This window comes from Suricata suricatta, chromosome 7, assembly GCF_006229205.1.
Source record: "Suricata suricatta isolate VVHF042 chromosome 7, meerkat_22Aug2017_6uvM2_HiC, whole genome shotgun sequence".
NCBI lineage: Eukaryota > Metazoa > Chordata > Mammalia > Carnivora > Herpestidae > Suricata > Suricata suricatta.
In genome coordinates, this window is record NC_043706.1 from 29,905,105 (window position 1) to 29,931,989 (window position 26,885).

General features: G+C 52.1%; 3 protein-coding genes and 1 long non-coding RNA gene across 10 annotated transcripts in view; 1 reads left to right on the forward strand and 3 right to left on the reverse strand.

The window, feature by feature from the left end:
* The window catches only part of TNXB (tenascin XB), a 53,899-nt gene extending 43,674 nt beyond the window's left edge, over positions 1 to 10,225 (reverse strand). Inside the window, 4 exon segments of the mRNA XM_029943153.1 lie at positions 17 to 532; positions 960 to 1,370; positions 9,266 to 9,477; positions 10,118 to 10,225. Coding sequence (XP_029799013.1) covers positions 17 to 532; positions 960 to 1,359 — 916 coding nt within the window. The 5' untranslated portion in view covers positions 1,360 to 1,370; positions 9,266 to 9,477; positions 10,118 to 10,225.
* A 1,879-nt stretch (positions 10,226 to 12,104) lies between these two features.
* On the forward strand, positions 12,105 to 20,161 carry LOC115297092. Of its 3 annotated transcripts, none has more exons than XR_003911262.1 (5): positions 12,105 to 12,293; positions 17,761 to 17,845; positions 18,804 to 18,901; positions 19,356 to 19,497; positions 19,735 to 20,161. It is a non-coding gene; the product is annotated as an uncharacterized LOC115297092 (long non-coding RNA). The 3 variants fall into 3 exon arrangements; XR_003911264.1 differs by lacking the exon at positions 12,105 to 12,293 and adding an exon at positions 12,864 to 15,730; XR_003911263.1 differs by lacking the exon at positions 12,105 to 12,293 and adding an exon at positions 15,745 to 17,287.
* Positions 14,803 to 23,876, reverse strand: ATF6B (activating transcription factor 6 beta). Of its 4 annotated transcripts, none has more exons than XM_029945545.1 (18): positions 23,762 to 23,876; positions 23,314 to 23,393; positions 23,122 to 23,200; positions 22,782 to 22,873; positions 22,143 to 22,278; positions 19,519 to 19,604; positions 19,241 to 19,376; positions 19,021 to 19,152; positions 18,742 to 18,875; positions 18,119 to 18,304; positions 17,938 to 18,029; positions 17,348 to 17,527; positions 17,081 to 17,188; positions 16,838 to 16,919; positions 16,559 to 16,626; positions 16,227 to 16,338; positions 16,001 to 16,085; positions 14,803 to 15,488 (listed from the first exon to the last, which is right to left on the reverse strand). In XM_029945545.1, the coding sequence occupies exons 1-18, from the start codon at positions 23,874 to 23,876 to the stop codon at positions 15,259 to 15,261; spliced, it is 2,133 nt and encodes a 710-aa protein (XP_029801405.1). In that variant the 3' UTR covers positions 14,803 to 15,258. The 4 variants fall into 4 exon arrangements, 3 of the variants coding, with proteins under 3 accessions (XP_029801405.1, XP_029801404.1, XP_029801407.1); XM_029945544.1 differs by having other exon boundaries at positions 16,559 to 16,629; XM_029945547.1 differs by having other exon boundaries at positions 16,559 to 16,629; positions 23,771 to 23,874.
* A 341-nt stretch (positions 23,877 to 24,217) lies between these two features.
* Positions 24,218 to 26,274, reverse strand: FKBPL (FKBP prolyl isomerase like). Of its 2 annotated transcripts, XM_029944386.1 has the most exons (3): positions 26,260 to 26,274; positions 25,774 to 25,912; positions 24,218 to 25,525 (listed from the first exon to the last, which is right to left on the reverse strand). In XM_029944386.1, the coding sequence occupies exon 3, from the start codon at positions 25,449 to 25,451 to the stop codon at positions 24,405 to 24,407; it is 1,047 nt and encodes a 348-aa protein (XP_029800246.1). In that variant the 5' UTR covers positions 25,452 to 25,525; positions 25,774 to 25,912; positions 26,260 to 26,274; the 3' UTR covers positions 24,218 to 24,404. The 2 variants fall into 2 exon arrangements, with proteins under 2 accessions (XP_029800246.1, XP_029800245.1); XM_029944385.1 differs by lacking the exon at positions 26,260 to 26,274 and having other exon boundaries at positions 25,774 to 25,959.
* Between the last annotated feature and the right edge of the window lie 611 nt (positions 26,275 to 26,885).

Genomic DNA, 26,885 nt, shown 5'->3' on the forward strand with positions numbered 1-26,885 from the left:
GGGCAGCTCCGCGAGCCGCAGTCGTCGCCGGTGTAGCCAGGGTCGCACACGCAGCGTCCGTTCTCGCAGCGCCCCCTCTGGCTGCAGCCTCTGGGGCAGCTCCTCTTCCCACAGTCGTCGCCCGTGTAGCCGGGGTCGCACACGCAGCGCCCGTCCTCGCAGCGCCCCCTCTGGCTGCAGCTCCGGGGGCAGGAGCGCAGGCTGCAGTCGACGCCGGAGAAGCCGGCCCGGCAGACGCACACGCCCTGCACGCAGCGCCCGCGGCCGTTGCAGTCCCCGGGGCAGGAGGGCCAGCCACAGCTGGGGCCGCTGTAGCCAGGGAAGCACACGCAGCGCCCGCGGACACAGCGACCCTGATCGTTGCAGTCATCGGGGCAAGACCCGGAGACAGAGGGTGGAGAGGATGGGGGCACCCCAGCGCCTGTAGGGTCTGAGCAGGTGGGCCCACCCCAGCCTGGTTCGCAGGAGCAGGCGCAGCGGCTCAGGTCAAACACACCATGGAGACTGCAGAGGCTACGAACGTCTGTCTGGCCTGGAGTAAGAGGGAGAGGCAGGCCTCAGTCTCTCTCGGGAGAGAGACAGAGCCCATGCAGTGCTCCCCTGGCCAGCAGGGCCGCGCTCATTTCATAAGGTCATCTTTGTTTCCAGGTACTCCTAGTCAACATACGTGGCCTCTCAAGGTCCTAGCATATGCTTGGGGACAGGGGAGGGAGGTGCTGACACCAAGCCTGGTGGCTTCGCTCTACAACTTGTGCCCTGAGTTGCACGTAACAATCCCCCTGAGAGGGAAGATGGGGTGCCTTTTTCTAATTCATACTACGGTCCTTTATGGACTAGTGATGACCACCTAACCCTGACCCACTTCCCCACCTTCCTCTTTTTTTTCTTTATCTTTTTCTTTTCTTTTCTTTCTTTCTTTCTTTTTTTTTTGGTGCCCCCTCCCATGACCATCTGCTCACCTGTGCCAGCCTGGGCAGTGGCAGGACAACATGCCCCAGTGCACTGTTCCTTGAGCCCTTTCACCAGCTCCTCCAGGATCTCTAACCGGACCTTCAGGGCCTGCACCTCCGAAGCAGGGACGGGGGGCTCTGTGCCCGGGGGACAACCACAGCCGGCTGAAGGGGGCAGGTTGATACGGTGGGTAAACACCACCTGCTTTTCCCCTCCTTCCACAGTGTGCTCATAAAGCTGAGAAGAGGGGCTTCCCCCTCTTGGCTCCCCTGTGCGGCCTCCTGGCTGGGGAGGGGGGCGTGGAGCTGGGAGTGTCACATTGGACCGTGGAGAGAAAGGGCCTGCTCTGACTGTGCCCAGCAGTATCAGGAAGGCCAATCTGGAGATTAGGAACCATGGGGCTGGCATCACTCAGGAAGCTGTGGGGAGAGAGGGCACGTGTGAGCAGCTTCATAGAGGAGACAAGATGGCGGCCTGCCTCCCTCCGTATACACAGCCACAGTCCTACCACTCGCAACTAATCTACCCAACTCTCATGCATGTAAACTCCACATTCAACCCAACCTAAGGGACACCTTGCTTTGGTAGAGGATATCCTTTTCTTTTTTTCCTTTACTGTTCCATCCACCCTCGTCTTTTGTTTGTTCCACAGATTCTATAAGCTTCCATTAGCCTCAGGACCTTTTAGCTGTATGTTCTCTATGTCTGGGATGCTCTTCAAGACTGGCTCCTTCCTGCTCAAATCTTAACTCACATGTCTTTGATCCCAGAGACCTTCCCTGGGGTCCAGTCAGAATGGTTTCCATTGCTCTCTGTCACAATATCCTGCCTACATTCTTCATGGCATTTACTGTTACCTGAATCACCCGTTCGTTTTGGGTACTTGCCTATTATCTTTCTCCCGTCACTAAAGTGGGAGCTCCATCAGAACAGGGACCTCGTCTGTCCTGTCACTGTTGTACGCCTATGCCTGACACACAAGGACTCCCCAGCACATTTATGTTGAATAGATCAGCGGATGAGTGTATGAGACCAATCCTTCCACAGGCACCTGGCTCCCAGCTCCCACTGGGATATCCTAAGAATATCGTCTTAGGTGAAGATTATCCTCTCTCCCTTTTATTTAATCCCTCACTCTCCACTAAGTCCTTCCTATCAACTTTTAGAGGAACTCAAATATCTTCTGTTGTTTAAAAGAATCCTTCTCCCTCAGTACATACATTACCAAACACCTTGCACTTAGAAAGGTGCAAGAATGATCCAGACCCGCAGGCATGCGGCCACCTGACAAAGGTGACACTGGGATTAAAAAGAGAACAGATGCTCTTTCTGATAAACAAGAAAAGATCCAAATGGGGGGGGGGGAGTCTATATCTACCTTATGTCCACAAACAGAAATTAATTTGAAGTGAATCTCAGGGACCTAATTATGAAAGGTAAAATAATACCTTTCAGAACAATATCATATAGAAGAAAAATAGAAAAATTTTACAACCTTGGAGTAAGCAAAGGTTTTTTAAAACCTAACCACACAAGATTTAACCATAAAAGATTTCACACAAAACCTAACCATAAAAAAGATTGATACATGAGGACTCATGAGGTTGATCACTTCTGGTCATCCAGAGACACCATTTAGAGAATAAGACACAAGCCAGAGACTGGAATAAAGTATATGAGAAATGTGGGGAGGTAACAGGGGAGAGAGAGAAGTAGAGATGGATATTGAGAGTGAGAGAGGGGATTAAAATCTGAGATAAAAAGGGGCACCTGGGTGGCTCAGTTGGTTAAGAGGCTGACTTTGACTCAGGTCATGATCTCACAGTTCGTGAGTTCAAGCCCTACATTGGGTTCTGGGTTCTGTGCTGACAGCTCAGAGCCTGGATCCTGCTTCAGATTCTGTGTCTCTTCCTCTCTCTCTGCCCTTCCCTGTTCACTCGCTGTCTCTCAAAAAAATAAACAAACATAAATTTTTTTTTTAAATCTGAGGTTAAAAAACCCTGCAAAACAAAACAAACAAACAAACAAACAAAAAACCAAACAAAAGACAGGTAACCCAGTGTTTTAAATTGACAAGCCTTAATAGACACTCTAGAAAGGAATATATCCAAAAGACCAATAAACATATGGAAAATAGACATATATGTTTATTTTTTAATATATTTTTATATATTTATTTTTATTTTTATATTTATTTTTATATATTATATATTTTTTTATTTTTATATATTTATTTTAACAAAACTAGTAGCCAAGGAAATGTAAATTAAAACCACAATGAGCTGCCATTATTTTGCCATCAGAATGGCTAAAATTAAAGAGATTTTTGCGTGATATTGGCAAGAATGTGAAGCAAATGGAACTCTCATCTATTGTACGCAGGAGCAAAAATTAGTGCAACCACTTTGGAAAACTGTTAGGCGGTATCTGCTAAGACATATAACTTATAATCCCAGCAATTCCATTTCAGTAAATATCCAACATAAATGACCGCATATATCTTCCAAAAGACAGGTACAAGAATGTTCATGAAATTTTTTTTTTCATCTTAGCCAAATGAAACAACTCAAGTGTCCATTATTAGTACAATGGATAAACAAATGGTGGCACAGTCATACAATGGACTATTATACAGCAATGAAAACACCCGCTTGCTCCATGTAACAGCATGGACAATTTCACATGCATAATGCTAGCAAAAGAAGCCCAACATAAAAAAAGAACATTGTAAATGATGCTATTTATATGAGGTTTGATCTAGGTGGTGATTAAACAGATGTGTACATATTCAAAGATTAATTGAGCTATACACTTCAGATTTGTGCATTTCACAATATGAAATTTAAATCTTTGAGAGAGAGAGAGAGAGAATGAAAGGGGGAGGGGCAGAGGCAGAGAGAGAGAGAATCCTAAGCAGGCTCCACACCTAGAGTGGACTCTGATGTGGGGCTCGAATGTATGACTGTGAGATCATGACCTGAGCAGAAATCAAGAGTCAGATATTCAACTGGCTCAGCCACCCAGGAGACCCTATCTTCTTCAATCTCATACTCCCTCCAGGTCGCACCTATTCCCTCCACAACTTCATGGCCTCAGTTGTCCAAAGACTCATCTGTTCTTGCTGTTTCCATTTCCCCAAATCCCATGCATGCCCCTCTGCACTCCCATCTGGCTTCCCCACCTCCTTTCAACCTATCCAACAGCTCTCCCTAAGATCTCCCAAAGATGTCAGTGTCACAGAATCTGAGAAACATTTGTCTTCATCTTACTTGACCTGTCTCAAAAATCACTGGACATAGTTCACCACATCTTCCATTTTAAAACATTCTCTATCTGTGCTGTTAATACGGTAGCTAGGAGAGCTATGTGGCTCTGGAACACTTGAAATGTGTCTAGAGTAACTGAAACACTGAATTTTATTCAGTATTAAAATTTTTTAATGCGTATTTATTTTTGAGAGAGAGAGAGAGAGAGAGAGAAAGAGAGAGTGCAAACGGGATGATGGGCAGAGAGAGAGGGAGGCAGAGAACCCAAAGCAGGTTCCAGGCTTCAAGCTGTCAGCACAGAGCCCAATGCAGGGCTCAAACCCATAAACCACAAGATCATGACCTGAACCAAAGTCAGACACACAACTGACTGAGCCACCCAGGCACCCCTATTCAGCATTTTTTTAAAGCTCCCCATGTGATTGTAATGCAAAACCAGAGTTGAGACCTACCTCTTTAGTCACTCACCCAGTACTTTCACCCAGACCCAGGATTTTAATTTCCAAACTATATCCCAGTTTATAAATTAGCCCAGTCATCTCCTCTTAACTCCAAGTAATATATCCAATTGCCTATTTGCCTAGCATCTCATCTTGGGCACCTCAAATTCAATGTCTAAAACTGAACTATGGCCACCTTTCCTGTACCCTACCCTTTCTCCACTGTAGCTCACAGTGCCACCATTCAGCCAGCTTTACACCCCCATCAACACCACCCTATTTTGACATAGTTGCCCTTTTGTATTCTTTAATGTTTGTTTATTTATTTTGAGAGTGAGACAGAGAGAGAGCTGGGGAGAAACAGAGTGAGAAAGAGAATCTCAAGCAGATTCTGCACTGTCAGTGCAGAGCCCGATGCACTCATGAATGGTGAGATCATGACCTGAGTCAAAATCAAGAGTTGAATGCTCAACCGATTGTGCCACCCAGGAACCCCTCTCATAAACATCTCTTTAATTTGCTCACTTCTCTCCCTCTTGCCATTGTTAGAATTCAAGCCATCACCCACCTTTTGGTTCACAACTGTATATGCCTAGCTGGTCCCTCTGCTCCGCTGTTGCCCCATAAAATCTTACAAAGGCAACTAGGAGTTTCACTCTCCCTAAAAACTCTCCAGTGTCTCCCTTCTGAATTCCTTTTGAAGGCTGACAAACAGCCCTGTGTCATCTGGCCCCTGTTGGCCTCTCCCACCTCGTCACACATAACACTTCCCTACCTCTCTCCATTCCAGTCCCACTGACCTTATGCCTCTTCCCCGCTTCCCAGACTTTTGTATATGTACAGCCCTCTCCCCTTTCCTCGTGGCCTCCTTATCCGTTATATCTCAACTTCATGTTTCTTCCTCAGGGAAACTTTCCTGCCCAGGTCAGTTTCCTTCTCACATGTGATATCAAAGCACCATGTCTAACAATTTATAATCATATCTTTATTGGTGGGATTATTTAAAAAATTTTTTTAATGTTTTTATTTGTGTTAGAGAGAGAGAGAGAGAGAGAGAGAAAGGGAGAGAGAGACACTGTGAACAGAGGAGGGTCAGAGAGAGAGGGAGACACAGAATTTGAAGCAGGCTCCAGGCTCTGAGCTGTCAACACAGAACCTGATGTGGGGGCTCAAACCCACGAACCTTGAGATCATGACCTGAGCCGAAGTTGGACGCTTAACCGACTGAGCCACCCAGGCGCCCCTGGTGGGATTACTTTAATACTTTCTAGATGCCGGTCTTACCTACTAGGAGGTAAGGTCCATGAGGGCAGGCATGGCCCTGATTTTTTTTCTTGGCTCTTGTATCCTTGCATCAAGACATATTAGGTTCTTGATAAATATTGACCATATGAGTGAATGAAAAGTTCAGTTTAAGCTGAGGACTAGCATCATGGCTAGAACCATGAACAGGACCAAGGTCAGGGCTAGGACCACGGACAGTGTCTGGGACAGGAAGTTGGAGAGAAACAGCGGCAGAGGCAGAAACCGGGCTAGAGAGAAGGCCAGGTGTGATTCTGGCAGGGCCAGACAGTGCAAGCACTTTGGAAAACCATTCAGCAGAATCTACAAAATCTACCAGAGCTATATGTGAATGCTATGATCCACCAATCCCACCCCCAGGAATATACCCACCAGAGCAGTACTACTCATAAGAGCCCAAACTGGGAACTACCCAAATATCTCACCTCACTAGAATGGATTAAATAAAGCATGGTTCATTCATACAGTGGAGTAAAATAAAGCAACGGGAACTATAACTAGATGTAGTAACATGGGTGGATCTACCTAATGTGGGATTGAGCAAAAGAAGAGAACATGCTGTAAAATTCTATTTTTTTAAAATTTTGTTTATGTTTATTTCTGAGACAGACAAGAGCACTATCAGGGAAAGGGCAGAGAGAGGGAGACACAGAATCTGAAACAGAAGTGTGGTGCTCTTGAAGGAGTAGTGACCAGTGGGGTATAGTGAGGAAATGCTGAGGTGCCAGAAATACCCTCTTTCTTGATCTAGATGCCGGTACCCAGTTTGTTTGTGGAATCCATTGAAGCGAGGATTGGGCAGCACAGGAAGACAAGAGGTGTTCAGGGTGAGCTGGGGCAGGGGCTGTGGCAAAGGGACACGGAGGGTTCAGTTCAGGTGAAGGGTTAAGGAGAGGTGTAGGCAGGCACGCAGCTCTTCTGGACCAGAGACTGGAGAGAGAAGGAGGGCAGGGTGAGTGTGGAAAATGCTGACCGGCAAGGAGGGAAGGGACGGTGACCAACACACACATTTCCTGGCTTCCTACTCTTAAACTTCTTGAGCCTGAGAAAAGGAGTCTTTAGGGCTCCCAGCCATCACACCCCGCCACCAGCCCAGGAGAGATGGAGGGAAAGCTGGACAACAGTGAAAGAGCATTTCCACACTAAGAGGCACCGTGCCCGGGAAGACCCAGGCAGAGAGGCCTGGCGTGCAGAAAGCTGCCCTTCCCAGGGCCCCTTGGCCCTTCCATCAGCTTGGAGCGTAGCCTTGGGTACGAGGTGGGCTCTGACCTACCCTCAAATCCTGTCACTCTGTGTCTAAGGCCATGCAAACCCAGCGGAGCATGCACACACAAATACATGTACACATGCAAATATACCCGAGTGTGTACTCAGTCATCCACAACAAATATGTACACACTAGTGCACAAGTAAACCTGCATCTTCGCAGGCACGCATGGGTGAGTGTGTGCACAGGTGTGTGCACGCACAAGCTCCTTTTCACATCTCCACACGTATACAATGGGCGATGTGTGAGGCAAAGAACATAGCTGGAGTGAGGGGAACCAGACAGAAGGCCCTCCTCCAGAGGGAAGCAGAGGATCCCTGGTGCCACACATCCCTGGGTTGGGGGGGGGGGCGTGGATAGGTTCTCAGCAGCAGGAAGGAGAGAAGCTGGAAGGCAGTGAGGCAGGCCTGAGAGAGAGGATCAGCGTAGCCTCCACGGTTCACAGCCCAGAGCCTCCTTCCCCGTCCCCACTCCTGCCCTGTCACCACCTCTCCACCTCCAACTCTTGGAAGAATTCCGCTCTTCTCTTAGCACTCAGAACTTGGGTGCCTTTTGTGTTTCCCCCTCATTGTCCCCCCTACTGCTGTGTCTGGGACTCCTTTCTGCAGTGAGGAGGGGGGACATGGCTTCACCCTTTTGGCATCCTCCCCACAGTGGAGGGCTGGCAGAGATGGGGGCATCGTCCCAAGCCGTGACTCAGCTTTCCTGGTATTCATGTCGTGGCCAACTTTGACACTTTGCTCATCAGGGACTGTTGGTCCCAAGAGGTGTGAAGACGGGCTGGCTTCCATGAGAGATGTTCCAGAGACGGGTGATTTGGGCCCCACCCCTCTGCCTCCCTCTGCCCCTCATGCCACCTGAGGAGTGAAAGTAGGATTCCAGGAGCACGAGAGGAAGGAAGATGAGTGGGGGGCTCTAGGGAGGGGGGACTTGGGGGGATCCAGGTGACCCTTATTCTGGGGAGTTAACGGGCCAGAGGAATGGAAAAAGTAAGAGAAAGGATTTCCGGACACCCAGTGGGAAAGTCAGGGGGCAATGAGAGACAGGAAGGCGGGTTCAGGTCCTTCACTGAGTGACCAGGACTCAGGGGGAAGGAAGTTTGAGGACTTGAGGTGCCAGGTCCCCACGGGAGTGGAGGCAGGCGAGAGAAAGAGGGGAGGAAGCTGGGATGCGGGAAGCAGGGGTGGGGTGGGGGACTAGAAGCAGACAGCCAGCAGCTGCGGTGTTTCCGACTTGCTTCCCAGTAGTTCCTCTCAGTTCCATTTCCAGTTGTTTCCAAGCCATTAAATTCTTTCCAGGCGAGATAAGGGGCCCGCCCACCCCACCCAGGGTGTGTCACGTGTAGGGGGCAGGGGGAGGTTTAGATGGGCAGAAGCAGGGAGAGCCTAGAAGGGGGACGGAAGGAAGGAAGGAAGCCGGAGCTCCTGTGCCCCTGGAGGCATCTCTTAGTCAGCCCAGCCCCGCCGAACCGTGAGTCATGGGTGCAGAGCTTGCAGCCAAGAACAAGTTTTAGGATCCTCTCTGCAGGCTCTGTGCCCTTCCCAGACCTGGGAATCCTGACTGCTTCATTTCAGCATTTCTTAAAGGCTCAAGACCCCCAGATCTCCCTCCAGATCCTGTAACCCACATGCTGAGAGACTCCCTCTCCACCTTCTAGCTCAGCTTCTCCAACCAGAGCACTTGGGGTCCCACCAGCACTTTACTCCTGAGGTCCAGCTGGTCACCGATTCAGCCTCCAGCCCCTTGTTTCCCCCAGTCCCGGCACCTCTGAGTCCTACCTCATTGATAACCACCTCCACCCTGATGCCACCACCTGATCCCATCCAACTGTGGCATACGCAGTGTGCACATGCACACACACCCTCCATAGGTAGTCCCCAGTGCAAGGTCCCTTTTCCTCTGTCCCAACAAAAATTCTCTGCTCTGTGAGGCTCTCCTGAGAGCTCTCCTGTCACACTTTTGCCTGGGGTATAGGGGTAGGACACAGCCCCCACCGCTCCCAGCTCTTCCCTTGTTCTCCCCAGAGGTCTGTTCCTTACCTGGGCAACAAGCGGCTGCAGTGCCTCTGCACCTGCTGTGTCCCTGACCTTGGGAGGAGAGGTCTCAAGACAGGGCAGAGCTACCGTGCCTTGGCAGCCCTGAGCTCCCTGGACGTCCCCTTGCTTGTTCCCTGCAGCAGGGGCTCACTGAGCTGCGACCCGACCAACCGACCAACCGTCGATCTCGGCAGCGACAGCAATAAGGAGGGAGTCTGCTGTGAGCAGGGGGAGGAGAAGGGGAGGACCAGCATGAGGTCAGGGAGGGGAGCGGAGATAGGGCAGGTCCTCCCACCCCTCCGGTCCCTGCCAGGCCCTCCCAACGTCATCGAATGCCACCCCTCCTCCCCTCCCTGTCTGGGATCACGGAGTCCCACAATACCTTCATCATGCCTCCTGCATCCCTAGCCCTACCTCCCACAACTCCCGCCCCCGCCCCCATCCCATTTCTACTCTTCCTCCCCACCCTAGTTTTTGCCCACCTTGACACCCCCAATCCCTTACGTTTCCCCTTTACCCCCACCAATTCCCCACCTGTTGTTCCCTCTCTCTCACTGGATTCTCCTCTCTATCAACACCCTTCCCCTTGGCCAGCCCTTCTCCCTCCTCCCTCCCTGGCATCTCCTCTCCCACCTCTGCCCTGCTGCCACTTTACTCCAGCTTGGATCTTGCCCCACCTGCCCATTGCCCAGCGCTGGTTCTTTCTCTGCTCCCCCATCCCTCGCCTGCCCCTCCCCAGCCACTGCCATTCTCTCCTGGGAGTGTGGGGCAGGGGCAGGTGTGAAGGAGACCTCTCTCGCCCATTCCCATCCGGTCCCTTTGCTCCCACCTGCCCCATGTCTCTTCCTCTCCTACCTTTTCTACTTGCCCTGTCCTTGCACTGCCTCTCCCATCCTTTCTGGTCAGTCAGCCTCTTGTTCTCAGCTTAGGATCACTGCCCCGTTTTCATTCGCCCACCTCAGCAAATTCTAGAAAAATGGTAGATGAGGCTTGGGTGCTTGGCTGGGCAAAGGCTTGGCTGAGCACCAAGGTATATAACCTGGAAAGGAAGTTGGGGTTCAGGAGAGATAGGGAAGAGAAGCTGGAAATTTAGGAGGGAGGTTTAGGGATGAAGACAGAGCTAGAGGCTGGAGGCAGATATGGGGGGGGGTATGAATGGGAGGGTGGAGTCAGTGGAAAGCCAAAAGGAGCTAATGTTTGGGTGCTTCAGGGCAGCAGAAGCAGAGGCAGGGAGAGCTGGGGGCTCAGGGAAGAAAGTACCTTGACCTCAGGCAGAGACAGGAAGACTGATACCAGAGGCCAGGGCAGCAGACACATGCGGCTGCTGGCTGTTTCTCTGACACCGTATCCCCTTGTGCTCCCTGCCCTGACCGTCGGCTGGAAAGACTTTCGCCACAGAAGTGTTCAGGGAGTAGCTTGCCCCACTTAGGTTGGGGCACAGGTATCTGTACCCCAGACTGGATCCCCCTGGTTACAGGTGCGCGTTGCTCCTGGGTCAGGGCACACTGGCATGGTGCATGGCTGCCACATGCCCAGTTAGCTCCCTGTGGCTGAGGGCAAAGGCTTGTATGGACTCTCGCGTGGGTGTCCCCGTGTGTGTGTCAGGGTGTGTGTGTGTGGCTGTTTTTTTTCCTGGCTTTGATGGGGAGGATGAAGTCAGCATCTTGGACGGAACTGGGCTCAGCTTCCTTCCTCTGCCTTGGCCCAAAGCCCCCAGAGCCTGGAGTAGGTAATAGCTTCCCTCTGATTGGGAAGTCTGGGGGGGAAACACATGAAAGGGTGAGGGGGGAGGGTCTGAAACTGCATTACTTGAGGAGAGCAGACTACGCAGAGAATGAATTTTCTCTCACATCCCTAGATTTCAGTAATTCTATCTCATGGTTATAGCCATTGTTTTTCCTATGTCTTATTCTTTATTTTATTATTTACTAAGAATGGCCACCATAACTATACTTGTCCCACAGAGTGGCCCAAAGCCCCTGGAGGTGGGAAGAGCTCGAAGGACGGCCGTGGGAGGTTTTGGAAGTCCCCGGCTAGAGACAGACGGGATACCAGAGTCTCAGAGAAGAGAGTGGGATTGCAAACACTCACAAGGTTACAAGGCATTTGAAGAAGCCACTGTAGGCTTAACAGACAGAATTCCAGTTTCTGAGATCACCATTGTTTAAAATTTGATTCACCCCCTGGATTTGAGGCTCTTGGAGGAGCTCATGAAAGACATGAGTTGTCTTACATGTTTGCATCTCATCAGAATTCATCAGTATGAATTCTTGTCACTATCGAATTGTGAAAGGACTGGCGAGAAGGATGGGGAAAGGGAGTCTAGCAGGAGTCCCAGGTGTGGAGGCAGGGAGGCCTAGTGGTCAGAGCCGACTGCCTTCACTGAGGTGTTCCAGGTGATGGGCAGAGAGATGAGTGTTGCCGACAACTGTGCATGTGCTCTGGCCCATGGTCTCAGAATCCTTACTCCAGGTGTCTTCAGCTCTGGGCTTCCACTCTTCGAAGAACCTCCGTGTTCCTCAGGAGGATTCGTGATAAAAGATACAGACAGGAAGGAAGGGAAAGACAAGGAGAAGGGAGGGAAGACATAGAATGAGGGCAATTAAGGGCAAGGACCTGAAGGCAAAGAGAAGGAATGAAGAGAGGCCAGGGGCTGCGATCCAAGGGAGCAGTCCCGGAGAGGGGGAAGAGAGAAAACAGTTGTACTGGGCTTCCGTTGACAAAACACTTTCCAACACAGTGCAGGCATTTGATCAATCCCACTTTGTGGCTGAGGAAACGGAGGATCACAGACGCTAAGTGCCTCATCCAAGGGACTTTGCTAGTGGTGGTACAGGTGAGCCTCAACCCAAGTTTTCTGATTCCAAAGCCCATATTCTCTCCCCTTCCCCAGGAATAGCCTTGGAAAGATTGAAGACTTAGGGCAGAAACAAATGAAGGGGCTTCTGGAAGAACTTGTTTGAGAAGGAAGGGTGGAAGATCTGGATTTCTGAAACTTTTTTCCTGCACATCCAGTTACTCTGCAGATTCAGTAAGAAACCACCAACTAAGATAGGGGACTCAACACTCTGCTACTGAGGGGTGGGACTGGGGAATGGGGAGGAAGGGGGGCTCAAAGAGAAGAGACAGCTTGACATGAGAGACGGGAGAGAACCACAAGGCTAAGACTGAAGGGGGGGCTGCAGTCACAGAAGGAAGGTTTGGACCCGTAAAACTTCCTTTGCCTGGAGACACGGGTGTGGGGAGAAGGGAGGGGGGAGGACATTTCTATCTTGTGACAAAAGAAAGTCACACAATTGTTTTGTTCTCTGCTCTGGGGCGGGTGGGTGCCTGTATTTACCAGAGGGACCGAGGTCGCTGTGGCAACCACACATCTGGGCCCCTGAATCCAGATGTGCTGTATCCAGAAGCCATAGCAGAACGATGAGGCAAACATTAGGCTCTCCAGTCCTGGCCCCTACAGCTGGGAAGAGGATGGGGGGGGGAGGGGGGATTGCAGTGGGGAAGGGGGGAGGAAGGGGAAGAGGGCTGAAGCGGCGGAGTGGAGAGGAAGTCGCCCAACAGGACAAGGAATGTGGACAGAGGACAGGGAACTGGGGGGGGGGGCATGAAAAGGGCAGAGTTGAGCACAGGGTCAGCAGCAGGAGGAGGTGAGAAGAACAAGTAAAAAGAAAGGGGAAAGAGAGTGGAACAGAGGGGAGGAAGGGCGAAACAAAAAAGGAATGAGAAACAACAAGATGAACAAAGACTGAAAGTCCAAAAGAGAAGGTGAGGACTCCCAGTGGGACAGAGGGCAAAGAGAGGCGAGAAGGAAAAGGAATCTAGTGCAAAGAGGCAGAGGCAATGGGTCAGGGATCAGAGGAACGAAAGGTCGGATCCTGGGGAAGGAAAGCAGCTCAACAGAGAGACAAAGTGGGCCTGGGACAGGATGGGCCAACAGGAGGTGCAGGAGCGACAGTGGCCATACACTGAGGTGGCCTGGGATAAGGCTGTGGCTGCAGGGCCACATGGGCCTGGAGGGCGGCAGCCGGAGACTGACCTGCCTTCACCTCCCGCCTCACACAGCCTTGCTCCATGCCTCTCTTGATCCCTCCCACCACTCCACTCACTGGGCCAAGAGGGTCGACTGCCAGTTCACAGCAAGGTGCCAGCTGTCCCCTGCCACTCAGCCAGATGCGCTGCTGGCCCCACCCCAGGGCCCCCAGTCTGAGATGCCAACACTCAAGCACTTTCCTGGGCTGGGGTCAGGACAGAGAGAGATGGGACTATGAAACAGGAACGAACCCAGTTGGGATTAAGAGTGGAAGAGAGGAGAAAAGGACAATGTAAATGGGAAAGAGAACGGTATAAAGAACAAGGGACAGGTGTACCTTTCAGGGACCAGCCACTATGAACATCTCTCACCCTCACACCAACCCTGAGAAATAGGTAGGAGTATTCCATTTTACAGATGAGGAACTTAAGGTCCCAAGTGTTTAAATTACATATGAAGGGCATCCACTAATGAAAGCAAAGCAGGGAGTCCAACTCAGGTGATCTGTCTCCCAAATCCTTGTTCTTGTGCTCCCTGGGCCTGGTTAAGCCTTGAGGGACGTGGGGACAGGGAAGCGGAGAAGCCAGGGCTGTGCTCCGGAGGGCGGAGAGGCCTAGTTCCTGGGAGCCCTAGCTCCAGGTTGCCATAGTTACTCAGTCTGTTTTCACCCCAAACACAGTAATGGGGAGTGGGGGAGCCTGGCTGGACACGTGAGGCTCTCCCCTCCTCCTTCAGGCCCGGGCTTCTGGCCCGGGCGGCCCCTGTCCAGTCATCTGGGCATTGAGCCCAGGCCCAGCCCACACCCTCTAGCTGACCCAGGACACTCCTGCGGGGCCAGGCCTGAGGCGCTGCTGGACAGGAGCCGCTGATGGGATCCCCCCAGGTTGAGTGAGATTTGGCCCCTCACCCTGTCCTGTTCCCCTTCCTCGTAAAGGCACAGCCTTTCTTGCCAGATCCATTCTCATCTGTTTCTCTCAACTGGACTCCAAGTCTCAGTCTCCCTCAGTTTAGGGCTAAGAAGATACTCTCGAACATCTCCCCTTCCCTCCAAACACTGCCCGCTTCTCCACTGCGGCCCCTCCTTTCTGGCTCACAGCCTTCTGGCCCCAGCTCCGCTGTTTGTTCAAGCTGCTCTGCTCATCCTGGAAATCAAGGGAAGGGAGGGAAAACCTGCTAGAATGCAGGGGACGCAGGGAGGCTGCTCACCCCAAAGGGCGTGGGGCTCCCTGTCCTTCCTGTTTACTCAGACACATTCCAGGGATCTGTATCCTCGGGGCTGTCATGCCAGGAGACATCCCACCCTCACCCCAACCCCCCCTGCCCCCACCACTAGACACAGACATGCCCCAGTGTTGTAGGGGCGGGGACAAGGGGATGACATGAGGTCTGGGATCCCACACCCAACCGGCCCCAGAGCCAGCTATGTCTTCAGGGCTTGGTTCTCTGAGATACTGGCCATACAGGAGCCACTTTCCCCCAATTCCCCGTCCTGAGCCAGGAAGGCAGCCACCATTCCTTCAACTCCCTCCAAGTTGTTTATTTAATAATAAAAAAGAAGATATACATATACGTAAACTTGATCTCCCACCACCACCCCTCCTTCACTCTCAGAAACTAGCTCCAAAATGTAAAAACGTCCCTTGTCCCTCCGGGGGACTAAATTCCCACCTCCACCCCCCCACCCCCAAACAGAGAAACAAAAGAACAGAGTGTGCAGGAGTCACCCACCCCAAAACTTAATCTCAAAGAAAGAAGAAAGAATTAGGGGTTCAGAGAAATGAGAGGAGCCCTATATCCAAAAATGGGTGGGAAAAGAGGTAACCCCCCTCACCCCCAAATAAGTGCTTAACCCCACACCCTGCCTTTCCGTTCCCACTTGCCCCAAGCCCAGGGATCAGCCCCACTTGGTCACCCCACCTCCTGTCCACCACCACCAGCTCTAAGTCAGAGTTAGTTGCACGGGTCAGGGGTGATTGAGGTAGAGGGGCTGGTGGGAGGCCTGGTGTGCCTGGCCGGTTTTAGAAGCCGGCAAGGGGCCACCCGTGGCATTGCCTGGGGTCGAGGATGGCTGTTTACGGAGCGAGGGGGGCACCGTAGACGTCTTGATGTGAATCACCCGGGTGTCCATGACCTCACACTCGATCTGCATCATCTCCTCATAGTCCCCTGGAGCCCCCCGGCCTGACAGGGTCTCTGTGAGAAAGAGAGAGTTAAGGGAGAGGAGAAGGGCAGGCAAACAGAGGGAAAAAGTAGAGGTAGGCAGGGAGGGAGGGGCAATGGTGAGGAGGCCGATTCACAGCAGGAGTTGAAAGACAGGGTAGGGATGGAGTTGGTGCAGGGAGAGAAAAGGGGCAGGAAAAGAAAATATCATGGATAAGTCACAGAGGACACATATGCTTGAGGTCACAGAGGAGAGGACATCAAGAGAAAACAAGGTGAGAATCTGGCAATTCCCAGCCCACCTCCTCTGCCCACACCTACTTGAGGACCCTCACCAAGGGATGGCCTGAACCCCTGTCTTCCTCCATGTCTCCTGCATTGTTTTTTCTCCATCCATTTCCTGCGTCTTCTCATCCAGGAGTCTAGCCTCTCTCTGGAATGACCCACTCTTCTCTCCATTTCCCCCTTATGCTGGATCTCCCTATTCGAACCTCCCATTCCTCAATTTCAGAACCCCTCCCCAGACCTGGCAGGGAGAGAATTACCATTGGGGGCCATGGCAGGCATCACCAGGGACATCTTGGGCCGAGAGGTCTTGTTGTGGCTGATGGCGGGGAGCAGTAAGTGGTCCTGAGAAACAAAGGGGCCAGGCCAGGAGGCTGGAGGAAAAGATGTGGACATGCTCTCCCCCAATCTCGATTCTATAGTCTCGGCCTGAAGACACATTGCTGGAGAGCCCGGGGGATGGGGATGGGGCAGGGAGGAACTCACCCTTCGGAAGGACACGACATAAAATGTGTCTTCTCGTCGGTCAATTGCATCCAGGAACTCAGGCTGTGAACGGTCTGGGTGGCGATACAGCTGCAGCTGGCCCACAGAATCCCTAGCCAGGTGGGGAGACAGGATTTGGGAGAAACTAAGCCCCATGCCTAACTCCCACCGGGGAAGATGGGACAGGATAAGAGAAAAAGACAGGAGACCCCAGTGGATGAAGGCTTAATGCCATTGGTGGCAATGATGACAGGCACAGGACAGCTCCTGGGGGTATAGCTCTTTAGAGTGAAACCTCCCTTAGTAACAAACAAGCACCCTCATAGTCTCACCTTTCTGGGGGCCCGAGGGGTTGGGTGGGGACTGCCTTCGCTGGAGGCGACTTCTTCCATAGCTGAGACTTCTGGAAGGAGAAGTATCTAAGGATTTGAAGAGGGTGAAGGGAAAAGGGAAAGAGACACACAGCCCCTGGAAGCTGATGTCACCTCACACCTGCCCCCCCACCTACCCCAAATGATCCCTCAAACCTCCACAATGAGATGCTCCCTCAAAATCCCCAGGATGTTTAGTCTTCCAGTGGCCTTCCTTGACCCAGCCCTCGCCCTTCCTACCTGTCTCTCCTGGGCCCTCTGGGGGGTCTTCCGCCGGCCTCTCTGGTGGCGCTGGACCCAGCCGCTCAGCTCGTCTGCAAGCCTAGGGAAACAGAGAGGGGCAACACCTCGGTACAGAGCCAGAGCTCCCGTTTTCCTTGCCCGCACACCGGAGCTGGTGCTTCAGCACACGGGGACAGCCGGGCCACCTGTGGAGGGGCCTCAGAGGACAGGGAGGATGCCCCAGCTGGAGATCCCCCACACCTCAGGGACTCGGTCCGGTTGAAGTGCCGGCAATCAGAGGAGAGGAAGAGCTGGTCCAGGTCTCTCAGCAGCAGCTCCTTGGCGCCCCCAGGGAAGGCTGTCAGGTTCCTGGAGTGGGGCAGGGAGGAGGCAAGGATGAGAGGCTGCCCTGCACCCCTCCCCCAACAGAAGAGGCAATGATGGCAGAACTCTGGCTCAGAAGAAAAAGTAAGTTTTGGAGAGAAGAGACACTCAGCACCCCCAAAAGAGGGAGGGCCTGCTCCTTACCTGAAACTTGGCTGGCCTGGAGGGCTGGGCTGAGGCTCCTCAGGGCCCAGAGAGGAACCCTGGAGGGGTTCAACTCCACGAACCGGCTCTTGCGCGGAGAACTCCAGCAAGTGTCTCCGGGGTCGAGGCTCTTCTCCACTCATCCGAGGAGAGATGGGAGCTGGAGGAGGGTCACTGATGCTGAGGATAAGAAAGGATAGGGTATGAGAATTCCAGCTTGGTCCAGAGGCTGGTTAGGATCGTGGGTTCTGCAGAAAGCCTGCCTGGCTTCCAATCTATCCTGCAGCGTGAATCTCTTCATGTGTGCGATGGGAATGAGAACCAGCCCTAGCTAATAAAGCCAGGAAGCATGAGGAGCTCAGTAAGTGCTTAAACGTCACTGTTTACCAATGTTATTACCACCACCTCTCCAGGACACACCATTTGAGAGAAATGATGGAAGGAGAAGGGACTGGCTGGATGCGCCATCGGTGCTGAGGATACCTGTGCTGTCTGTGTGTAAGTGGAATGAAAGCGCCTGTGCCAAGGCAGGCAGGCAGCTGTGCGGGTGGGCTCCACCAAAGCTTGGGGGACAGCAGGGAAGGTCTCACCTGACAGGTCCAAAGTTGAAGGCAATGAAGAGAAGGAACACCATGATGCAGACCACCTTCCTGTTTCCAGACCCTAACTTGAGCTCGCTGTTCTAAGGTGCAGAGAAAGAGGAGAAAGGGGGTGAGTCATCCCAAAGGAGCCTGCATTCCCCGGGGCCTCCCTGGGACAGACCAGTCTCACTTCGGCCAGCAGGGCCTCCAGCCGCCGCCGGAGGGCAGTGTTCTCCCTGCGGAGCTGCTGGTTGTCGGCCAGCACGGCCTGCAGCCGGGCCTCCAGCCCCTGCAGGTACTCCTTCTTCTTCCTCCTGGACTGGCAGGCCGACTCCCGGTTCTTGATCATTCGCTGCTGCCGCTTCAGCAGCTTTGCCTAGGGTACCCGGAGGATCAGAAAAGCAATGACAGAAAGGGGAACTATGCCTCCCCAACTTCAGGGACTGATTACTCAGCGCTCACACTGGCCACTCTACTGACGCAGCCAGAGACCGGTTCGTCCTCTCTGCTAAAACGTTTCAAAGAAGGAATCCTTCTCTCAACCACTCCCGGCTCCTGTTCCCCAGAGCTGAGAGAAGTCAGACTGTAGGAAGGACTTCCTCCATCCTGGTTCCTGATGGAAACTCAGTTCCTTTCGTTGGTGGAATGGGGTCTTCCTTCCTCTCAGTCTTCTCAGGGCCCACACTTTAACCTTGCTATAATTAAAGAACACTTCTCCTGGTTTCTTTGCTCCCTCCTCATTCCACAATTCTCTCTCCCATTGCAGACTTCCTCTCCGTTACTAGTCCTACCCCTCTCCTCCCCCATACTTACATCCACTTCAGGTGGGCAGGAGTTCCCAGGCATAGGAGCTGGAACAATGCTCTTCCTCTCAGGCCTTGGAGCAGGGGGTGTCGGCCCCTCTGACTGGACCCGAATAGCACCTTGGATGAGGACAACTGGCGAAACTGGGGCAAGTGAGCAGGAGAAGGAGGTGAGAGCTGTTCTTGGGCCCGCACCCGCACCTGAGCACCCAAGGGTTGGGAGTCCCAATGGCTGTGAGCTCCCGGAGAAAGTCAATCCAGCCTGGCTCCTTCTCTCCCTTTTTAGTACCTGGGGGCGGTTGGACAAGAGGCTGCAAAAGGATGGTGGTGCTAGGAGGCACAGCTCTGGCTGGCACTGGGACGGTGGTTATCATCACAGGTTTGGGCTGCAGCGGTGGCTTCCGGGTGGGCAGGGCTTTGCCTGAAGGAAGGGGAAAGGAAGAAAGGAAGGAATGTCAGGACTAGAGGACTCCTGCCAGGGATCCCAAGGTGTCAGGAGGCCCCATTACCTAAGGAGCCATCGGAGGACGGGCCCATGCTGATCTGGACACCTCCAAGTGGGGGGCCTAGGACATCCCGCAGGAGACACCCTTGAGGGGATGGTGACTCTGTCTTCACTTCCAGTACCTCCTCTCCTATAAAAGCCTGTGATGGGCATTCCAGAAGATATGTGAGTCGGGAGGAGAATCAAGGAGAAGGAGCCGAAGAAGAGAATGCTTTCATACCTCTGAGAGGCCGAAGGAGCTCACTGGAATGTCTGGAGAGAGTAAGAGAGGTTGATGCTCACCTGGTTGGGGGACTCTGCTGAGAGCAGGGAAGCCTCAGAGTTGATGGAGGAAGATGGGGAGACAGGCTCTAGCTTGGTCTGGACATCTGTGGGGTGTCAGGATAATATAAAATGCTGGATATCAGATAAACACTGAAGGAGAAGGGGATTAAGCTAGAGGATGGAAGACATGGTCCTTCCTTCTCATACCAGAAACTAAGACTATTCTGGCCCTAGGCACACAATCCAGAAGGAAGAGGAACTGTGGGGCTGCTGATCTGCTGGCTCTCTTCCCACCTCTTTGCCCAGGACTTTCCTTTCTCCTTCCCTGGCTCCTGAAGCTCTCTATGTTGACAGCAGCCAAGTCTGCATTTCTACCCTTAACGACTCCCCTGTATCTTGATCCCGACTCCCCAGGTGCCTGCTGGTCACTTCCTTTCTCATTCCCCACCACCCACCCAAGTTCAAGCTGGCCTTAAATGGGGCTCACTGCTTGTCCCTTCACACAAATTCCCCTTCTACTCTGTCAGCCTCCCAGGCACCAAATCACAAAGCCTCAGTTGGCTCCGAGCCTTCCTGACCTCTGACAAATCCATCTGTGAGACTTGCTGATCACCCCGTGTGGGCGAAATAAAACTCACTCGAGGACCAGATTCAACCCCAAGGTCAACAGTTTGCCACTACTTTTGGTCCATACCACTCATTTGGGTATTTAATTATACAACTGCTAATATTGCTACTTTTAAATTTCAACTTATGCTTGTGACTAGGTAATACACTCACATGACACAAAACTCCAAAAGACCAAAGGGTAATTCAGTGAAGTAGATCTCCTTCCCTTTCTTGTCTACCAGCCGCTTCAGTGGATCCCTCCTCAGGGATGACCACTATTTGATTATTAACCACATGTTATGACACTCATGAGGTTCTCCAAAAGCAAGGATTATGTTTTACGCTTTCTGTCTATCAAACTGATGGGTAAAGCACAGGCTGTCAAGTCCTCAACAAGGTTCATATCCTTATCTTGTTTGCAGATGTGATCTGTTTCTCTATTCCATCCTAACCTGCCCTGCCCTGAGGCCGGGGAGGAAAACATGAATGGACTGCCCCTCCTGGGCTCCCTTGCCCTCTAGCTTCTGGTTGGAGTTCGACCAAAGACGGGCAGTGCCAGGAAACCCTGAAGGCATTTTGGAGTTCACACTCAACACTGAATTCATCACACTGCCTGACCAGGGGGCTTGTGCTCTCGAAGTACCTATCTGCCCTATAAGGAATTCCAGCATCAGATCCCAGGCAGGAAGTCACTGCAATTTATCCTTTCTATTTCATTCCTTCTGCCTCTTTTTAGCATCCAAATATCTTTCTTGATTAACTGTATCCAGTCCTGCCTCTCCACAATCCATTCTCTCTACCACCAGAGCCAGCTTCCTAATCACACTGTTCTCCTGCTTGATTCTTCAGAGGCTCCCAACCGCCCACAGGAAAAAAGCTAAGAGTCCCTTTGCAGGGTTCCCACTTGGCCTACAGCCTCTGCAACTTTTTGCTATTTCCCACTCTCTCCTCACATCCATTCTAAGGAGATACAAGTTCCCTAGATACACACACACACACACACACACACACACACACACACACACGTGCCCACACGCAACAGTCCCCACATTCATCTCATGCCTCATTTCTTTAAAACAATTTTTTTTTCCTAATGTTTGTTTTTGAAAGAGAGAGAGAGACAGAGTGTGAGCTGGGGAAGGGGCAGAGATAGAGGGAGACACAGAATCTGAAGCAGGCTCCAGGCTCTGAGCTGTTAGCACAGAGCCCCACGAGGGGCTCGAACTCACAAGCCGTGAGATCATGACCTGAGCCAAAGTCAGACGCTCAACCACTGAGCCACCCAGCCGCCCCTCTATGTGTCAAAACTCAGCTCAGGAAACCCTTCCTCCGGGAGCACATCACTGACCCAGCCCCAATCGGGTGAGCTGTCCCTCTTATGAGTTTTCACGGCACCCTGTGACGTCTACCCTGGAATTCCCACACCTGTGGCAACTGGTATTTGTCTTGCCCCTCCCTCCACACTACAGGACTCTCGGGTCGGCGTGGTGCTCACTTCTTCATCTTGCATCCCCAGCACCCAGTCCAGTATGTAGCATGGAGTAGGAGCCCAACAAATGTTTACTGTGTAAACACCTAAGAATAAATAAACTTAGTAACACTTAGTAAAACAGTGCAAATAATGTTAACTGTAGAATCTAGGAGTTAGGCATATGGAATTGCAACTTCTCAGTATATTTGAAAAATTTTTATAATAGAACTTCAGGGGTGGGGAATAACAAATAAATATGCCTTAAACTGTCTGTAAGTTTTTTAAAAATGCAAAGCAACGGGGCAGGGGAGTGCCTGGGTAGTTTAATCAGTTAAAATGTCTGATGTCAGCCAGGTCATGATCTCAGGGTCCCTGAGTTTGAGCCCCCCATGGCATCAGGCTCTCCCGGCTGTCAGCACAGAGCCTGGTTCAGATCCTCTGTCCCCACTCTCTCTGCCCCTCCCCTGCTTGTTATCTTCCTCTCTGTCTCCTGCTGCCTGCATCCCCTCTCCCATCTACTCTGCTTTGGTAAAGCCTGGGGGTTGGGGCAGGCTGTTATCACCTGAGGGGTCATCAGAGGTGGGACCCACACTGATCTGGACTGTTTCAAATGGGGATGTTGGATCATCTCCTAGGAGGCAGAGTGGAGGTGCCAAGGACTCTGTCTTCACAACCAGCACTTCCCCTACAGCAGGGGCCTGGGTGAGAGTGGGGTGAAGTAGGGGGGCAGAAAAAAGAAAACAAAACAAGGAAGGTGTTAAAAGCCAGAGTAAGAACAAAAGTTTTAGAGCTTACTAATTGACATTCTGGTTTGAATAGTACTGAGTATCTCCTTAAGCTGTCTCTGGCCCCTTGTTTTCTCTATTTATTTTATTCCTGGGAAGGTTGATGAAGTCTCATGATTTCAAACATTGCCTTGGAATGTACGACTTGGGCATAAGCAATTCCAGAATTCTTGGCAGTTAACAACTCTCTTCTTCCAGGCCCCACCACAGCTGCCACACATCTCTGTATATTAAAATGAGTCTATCTTCACATACAGACAACCACAGCAGAGACATGGAAAATGAGATTAAAGAAATCCAAAGGCATCACCACTACTCCATGGCCCCTAACACACAGAACATTTTCTGCACCTGTGGGTGAAGGGAATGGAACACCATGCTTCCCACAAACAGTAGAAGGGAGATGGTTCTCTCACCTGGCTAGAGGGCTCTGTGGAAAGACCCGACGATTCAGAGCTGAGGGAGGAGGAGGAGCAGGGAGAGGACGGCTCAGACTTCACCTGAAGATCTGGAAGAAAGGGGTTGGGGAATACCAGGAAGCAAAGCCTGAGGAGTCCAAAACGTACCCAAAGGCTTGGAGGTGAGAATCCCCTCACCCAGGGCGAAGGGGAAGGAACACATACTAGACTGAAGGAAAGAGGAATGCACGGGCACTTATGAGAGGAGGTGTAAGGATACAGGGGATACTGAAGTTCTGGGAAACAGTGGAAAGAGATGGTTTTTGTAAGGACGCGGGAATCACAAGGGATATCTCACCTGGGAAGATAAGAAGGGGGTCCCAGGGTGGCTCAGGAGGGCTGACATCCATCCCCACCTCCAAGGAACTGCTGCCAAACTGAATAAAGACGGATATTAGATGGCAAGAATGTGAAAGTAATGGCTTCATGAGCTCTGCCTGGGGCTGAGTCCAACCGCCAAAGGTTAGAGACAAGGCTGGGGGCGCAATACCGGGACATCCTGGTCTGGGCAACGGAAAAGCTGCGTCTGCTCCTCCGCCACATCATCCAGGCCAGTATACAAGGTGCTGTCTGCAAGAAATGCAGAGCGTCAGGGGGTCGTCCGGTGGCCCAGCCTACAGACGTACACACAGCCCTGGGCCCATCCCTCATTGGCTCGACTCGGCCAGACCTACCGCCCGCCCCCTTGAAACGTGATACAGCCAAAGAACTTCAGCTCCTCCTTCCCCCACCCCGGAACAACTCCACGTTTCTGCAGGGAGCAGAGGTCCTTCCCCACTCCCGCATCCCCCGAATGCACAAGGAGCCCCCCCTGCTCCGCCCTCTTTCGGGTGATGGATTCCGTATTTTCCCAGCCTTCTTCTATGAACCTCCGCTTGCTCCCTGCGTGCCTCAGAAGGATAGTATGCCACAGCCCTCCTCCCTCCCCGAGGCCTCACTCCGCAGACCCCAGTCCTCCGGGCTCAGCAAGTTGTCGGTGAAAAAACGTGTTGGGTCCGCAATCTCGCTGAGCAGCATCAGTTCCGCCATCTTTCCCTCCCGCCCCCCAACCATGAGACGGTTCCCAAGACCCGCCTCTCCCCATCATCAGCCAATCAGTTGACTCTTTAAAAACCAGGGAGGTCGTCCCGAAGCTCTACCGACCAGTAAGAGAGAGACCTGGGTGCTGAGTACTTGAGATGGCTGGATACGGCGGGCCAATGGGAGTACGGCAGGAGAACGCCACACCCGCTGAACCGGCTGCACAGTTTGCGCGTGCGCCCAACGAGAAAGAGCCTGGGAGATGTAGTTCCCAGGATTTAAAGGCCCGCCATCTCCCCCAGTCCTAAATTCATAAATTTATGTATCTTACGTTTATCCTCGACTATGAATAAGCTCCCCAAATGTAACACACGTGATCACATGGCTTTTAATGGTAAAAGAGAGAAAGAGGCGCACTGAGACCACTGCTACCTCCCCTAGAAAAGCAAAAGCTGGGAATGAATGGGACATGGCTGAAATCCTCCCGCTTGGACCCCGTAAAATCTCACAGCATAAACCACAATTCACAGGTTCCTGTCTCTTTTAAGATTTAACTTTTAATCAGCCAAACATCTTGCGCAGACCCTGAGCCAGTCCTGCATCTTGTTTCTTCCCCTGAATGATCACCTTTCCCAGCTCTTCCTGGGCTGCCCGGTTTTTGGGGTCTACCGCCAGCACCTTCCTGAGGTCAGCAGTTGCTTTTTCAAGGTTCCCAAGGGCAGCCTGGGCAACCCCCCTTCGGTACAAGGCCTTTAAATGGCCAGGTTCCCGTTCCAGCACTCGGTCACAGCTCTGGGCTGCCAACTGAGGCTGCCCTAGCAGCAGCTGACAGGCAGCCAGGTTGGCATGAAGAACAGTTCGTTCTGGAGGACCAGGTGGGGGTAAAGTCAGCAGCAGCCGAAGAGCCCGTCCATAGCATCTGGCAGCCCCTTCAGGGTTTCCAGCTCGAAATAATTCTGTGCCCCTCGCACGTTCTTCCCTGGCCAAGGCCTCCTTCTCACTGGCCTCCAGCTCCCAGGAGTCCCTGCCCTGAGTGAAGGAAGCCAGTGTGAGCCTGAAAGGAGGTCCAGAGTGTTCAGAGAGCTGAAGCTCTGCCTCCTCACCTTGACACATGGACTCCAAGCATTTCTCTACGAGTTCCCCCCAAGTCCCCTCCCTCCATGGGCCTAACCCCATAGTTAGTTCTGTCCAGCCCTCTGGCAGGCCTGACCCAAAAGGAAACCCAAATGCCAGTACCCGGCAGCAGGAGCCCAGCTTGGGTTTGTCCAAGCCATGGCCCCGGATTATGATCTTCTTAACAAAGCTCCCATCGGGACAGTACCAGAGATCAGAAGCTTGAAGGGGCTCTGACATCTCACTGGTTGATCCATGAGACTTAGCAGAGTCTCCTTGAAGTCCAGCGGCCAGTTTTTCAGTTCCTTGAGAATTCTCTAGAATTTGGCTGGCCTGATTTGAGCTCACTCTCAGCTCAAGGATTTCAGGAGGGTCTTGGGGCTGCTGGCTGATTTGGGCAGTTGAATCAAGGTTCTCCTGGGAGTTCTTTTCCCATTGTTGTTGCGGCTGAGAGGTGTCCTTCTCTTCCACTGGATTGACTGGTGGCATCTCCATTTGGCTGCCTGGTCCCTTCCACCGTGGGTGAACAGTTTTGGTCAGAAAGGGATGGATCAGTGTCAGGTCAGCACCTGAAAAGAAAACCAAAACAATGCTAATCGCAGGATTTTTATTTAGACGCCCTTTTTATCCTTCCCCGTCCTTCTTGGACCCAGGCCCCCAGTCCTCAAAGTCTTTTTTTTCTTTTCTTTTCCGCCAAAAATCCCTGTCCGGCCCACCCAGAACTAATCCAGAACTATTGCAGAACTATAAATTCCACAAATCCCTGCGGTTAGGGTAGCCGCCCCAACTACGGACACCCGATCGAGTCAAAAAGTACCTGCGCAGCCGAACCGCCTAGCCTGATGGCAATAGCCGGACCTTTCGAATCACCGCTCCTTCCGAAGCTTAAGTGCTGCTTGAGTACTGTCCTCGGAGTCTTGCTCCCAGCAAAGAGGATGACCGAGGACCAGGGGCATCTGGGGACAATAACAGCTAAGTCTGGAGCCCGCAGGGCTGCGAATCTAATCAAATTTCTGGCAGCCAATCCGGAGGAGGGAGAGGTCTGGTTAGCCCGCCTTTTGGACGTGACATCATTCCCGCCTCCGCTCTCCCCGCCCCCGCAACCGGAAAGTTGTGGGCCTTAGCAGCCGAACCTGGCCGAATCAAACCGAGCTAGCGAGGTCTGACTGGCCAGGTCATTGAGAATAAAAGTCTGGAGAAGTCCTGAAATGGGAAAACGGGCTAAGGAGGGAGAGTGGGGTAATGACGCAGCTGATGGTGACTGATAGCGGCAGCAGTTTGTATGTGAAGCCCCCTGGCCTACCTGTGCCCTATGTTCAGGGCTCCCAGCCAGAGCCAACCAACCTGCTTCTTCGCGCATTCAATTCTGGGTGCTGCAAGAGAAACCCGCAGGCCTCTTTCTCCCCATTTGCCCCTATTCCCTTGTGGGATCACCTGAAGCTTCTCCTTACCTGTTCCCTCACACATATCACTGCCTTTTAAGTCTTTTTCCTCAAGAAATCTGAGTCCTTTTCAAACTTTGACATCCATGCATATCATTTAGGGAACCTGTTAAATCTCAGGTTCGGATTAAGGAAGTCTGGAGTGGGACCTGCATTCTGCATTTCTTTTTTTCTTCTTCTTCTTTTTCTTTTTTAATTTACATCCAAGTTAGTTAGTATATTGTACAATAATGATTTCAAGAGTAGTTTCCAGTGATTCACCCCCTAGTATAACACCCAGTGCTCATCCCACAAGTGTCTTCCTTGATGCCCCTTACGCATTTAGCCCATCCCCCACCCATAACACCTTCAGCAATCCTCAGTTTGTTCTCTACGTTTAAGGATCTCTTATGTTTAGGGTGCCTGGGTGGCTCAATTGGTTAAGCGTCTGACTTTGGCTCAGGTCATGATCTCACAGTTTGTGAGTTTGAGCCCCATGTCAGGTTCT

Bases quoted from the DNA above. Each gene is read 5' to 3' on its own strand.
- ATF6B (XM_029945544.1), bottom strand. From the start codon at position 23,876: ATGGTTGGGGGGCGGGAGGGAAAGATGGCGGAACTGATGCTGCTCAGC. The intron at 23,394-23,761 runs GTGAGGCCTCGG...CATTTCTTGCAG, and splicing joins GGAGGACTGGGGTCTGCGGA to ACAGCACCTTGTATACTGGC. The intron at 16,630-16,837 runs GTAGGAAGGGCG...TTCTCCTTCCAG, and splicing joins AGAGGGCCCAGGAGAGACAG to AAGTCTCAGCTATGGAAGAA.
- FKBPL (XM_029944386.1), bottom strand. From the start codon at position 25,451: ATGGAGATGCCACCAGTCAATCCAGTGGAAGAGAAGGACACCTCTCAG.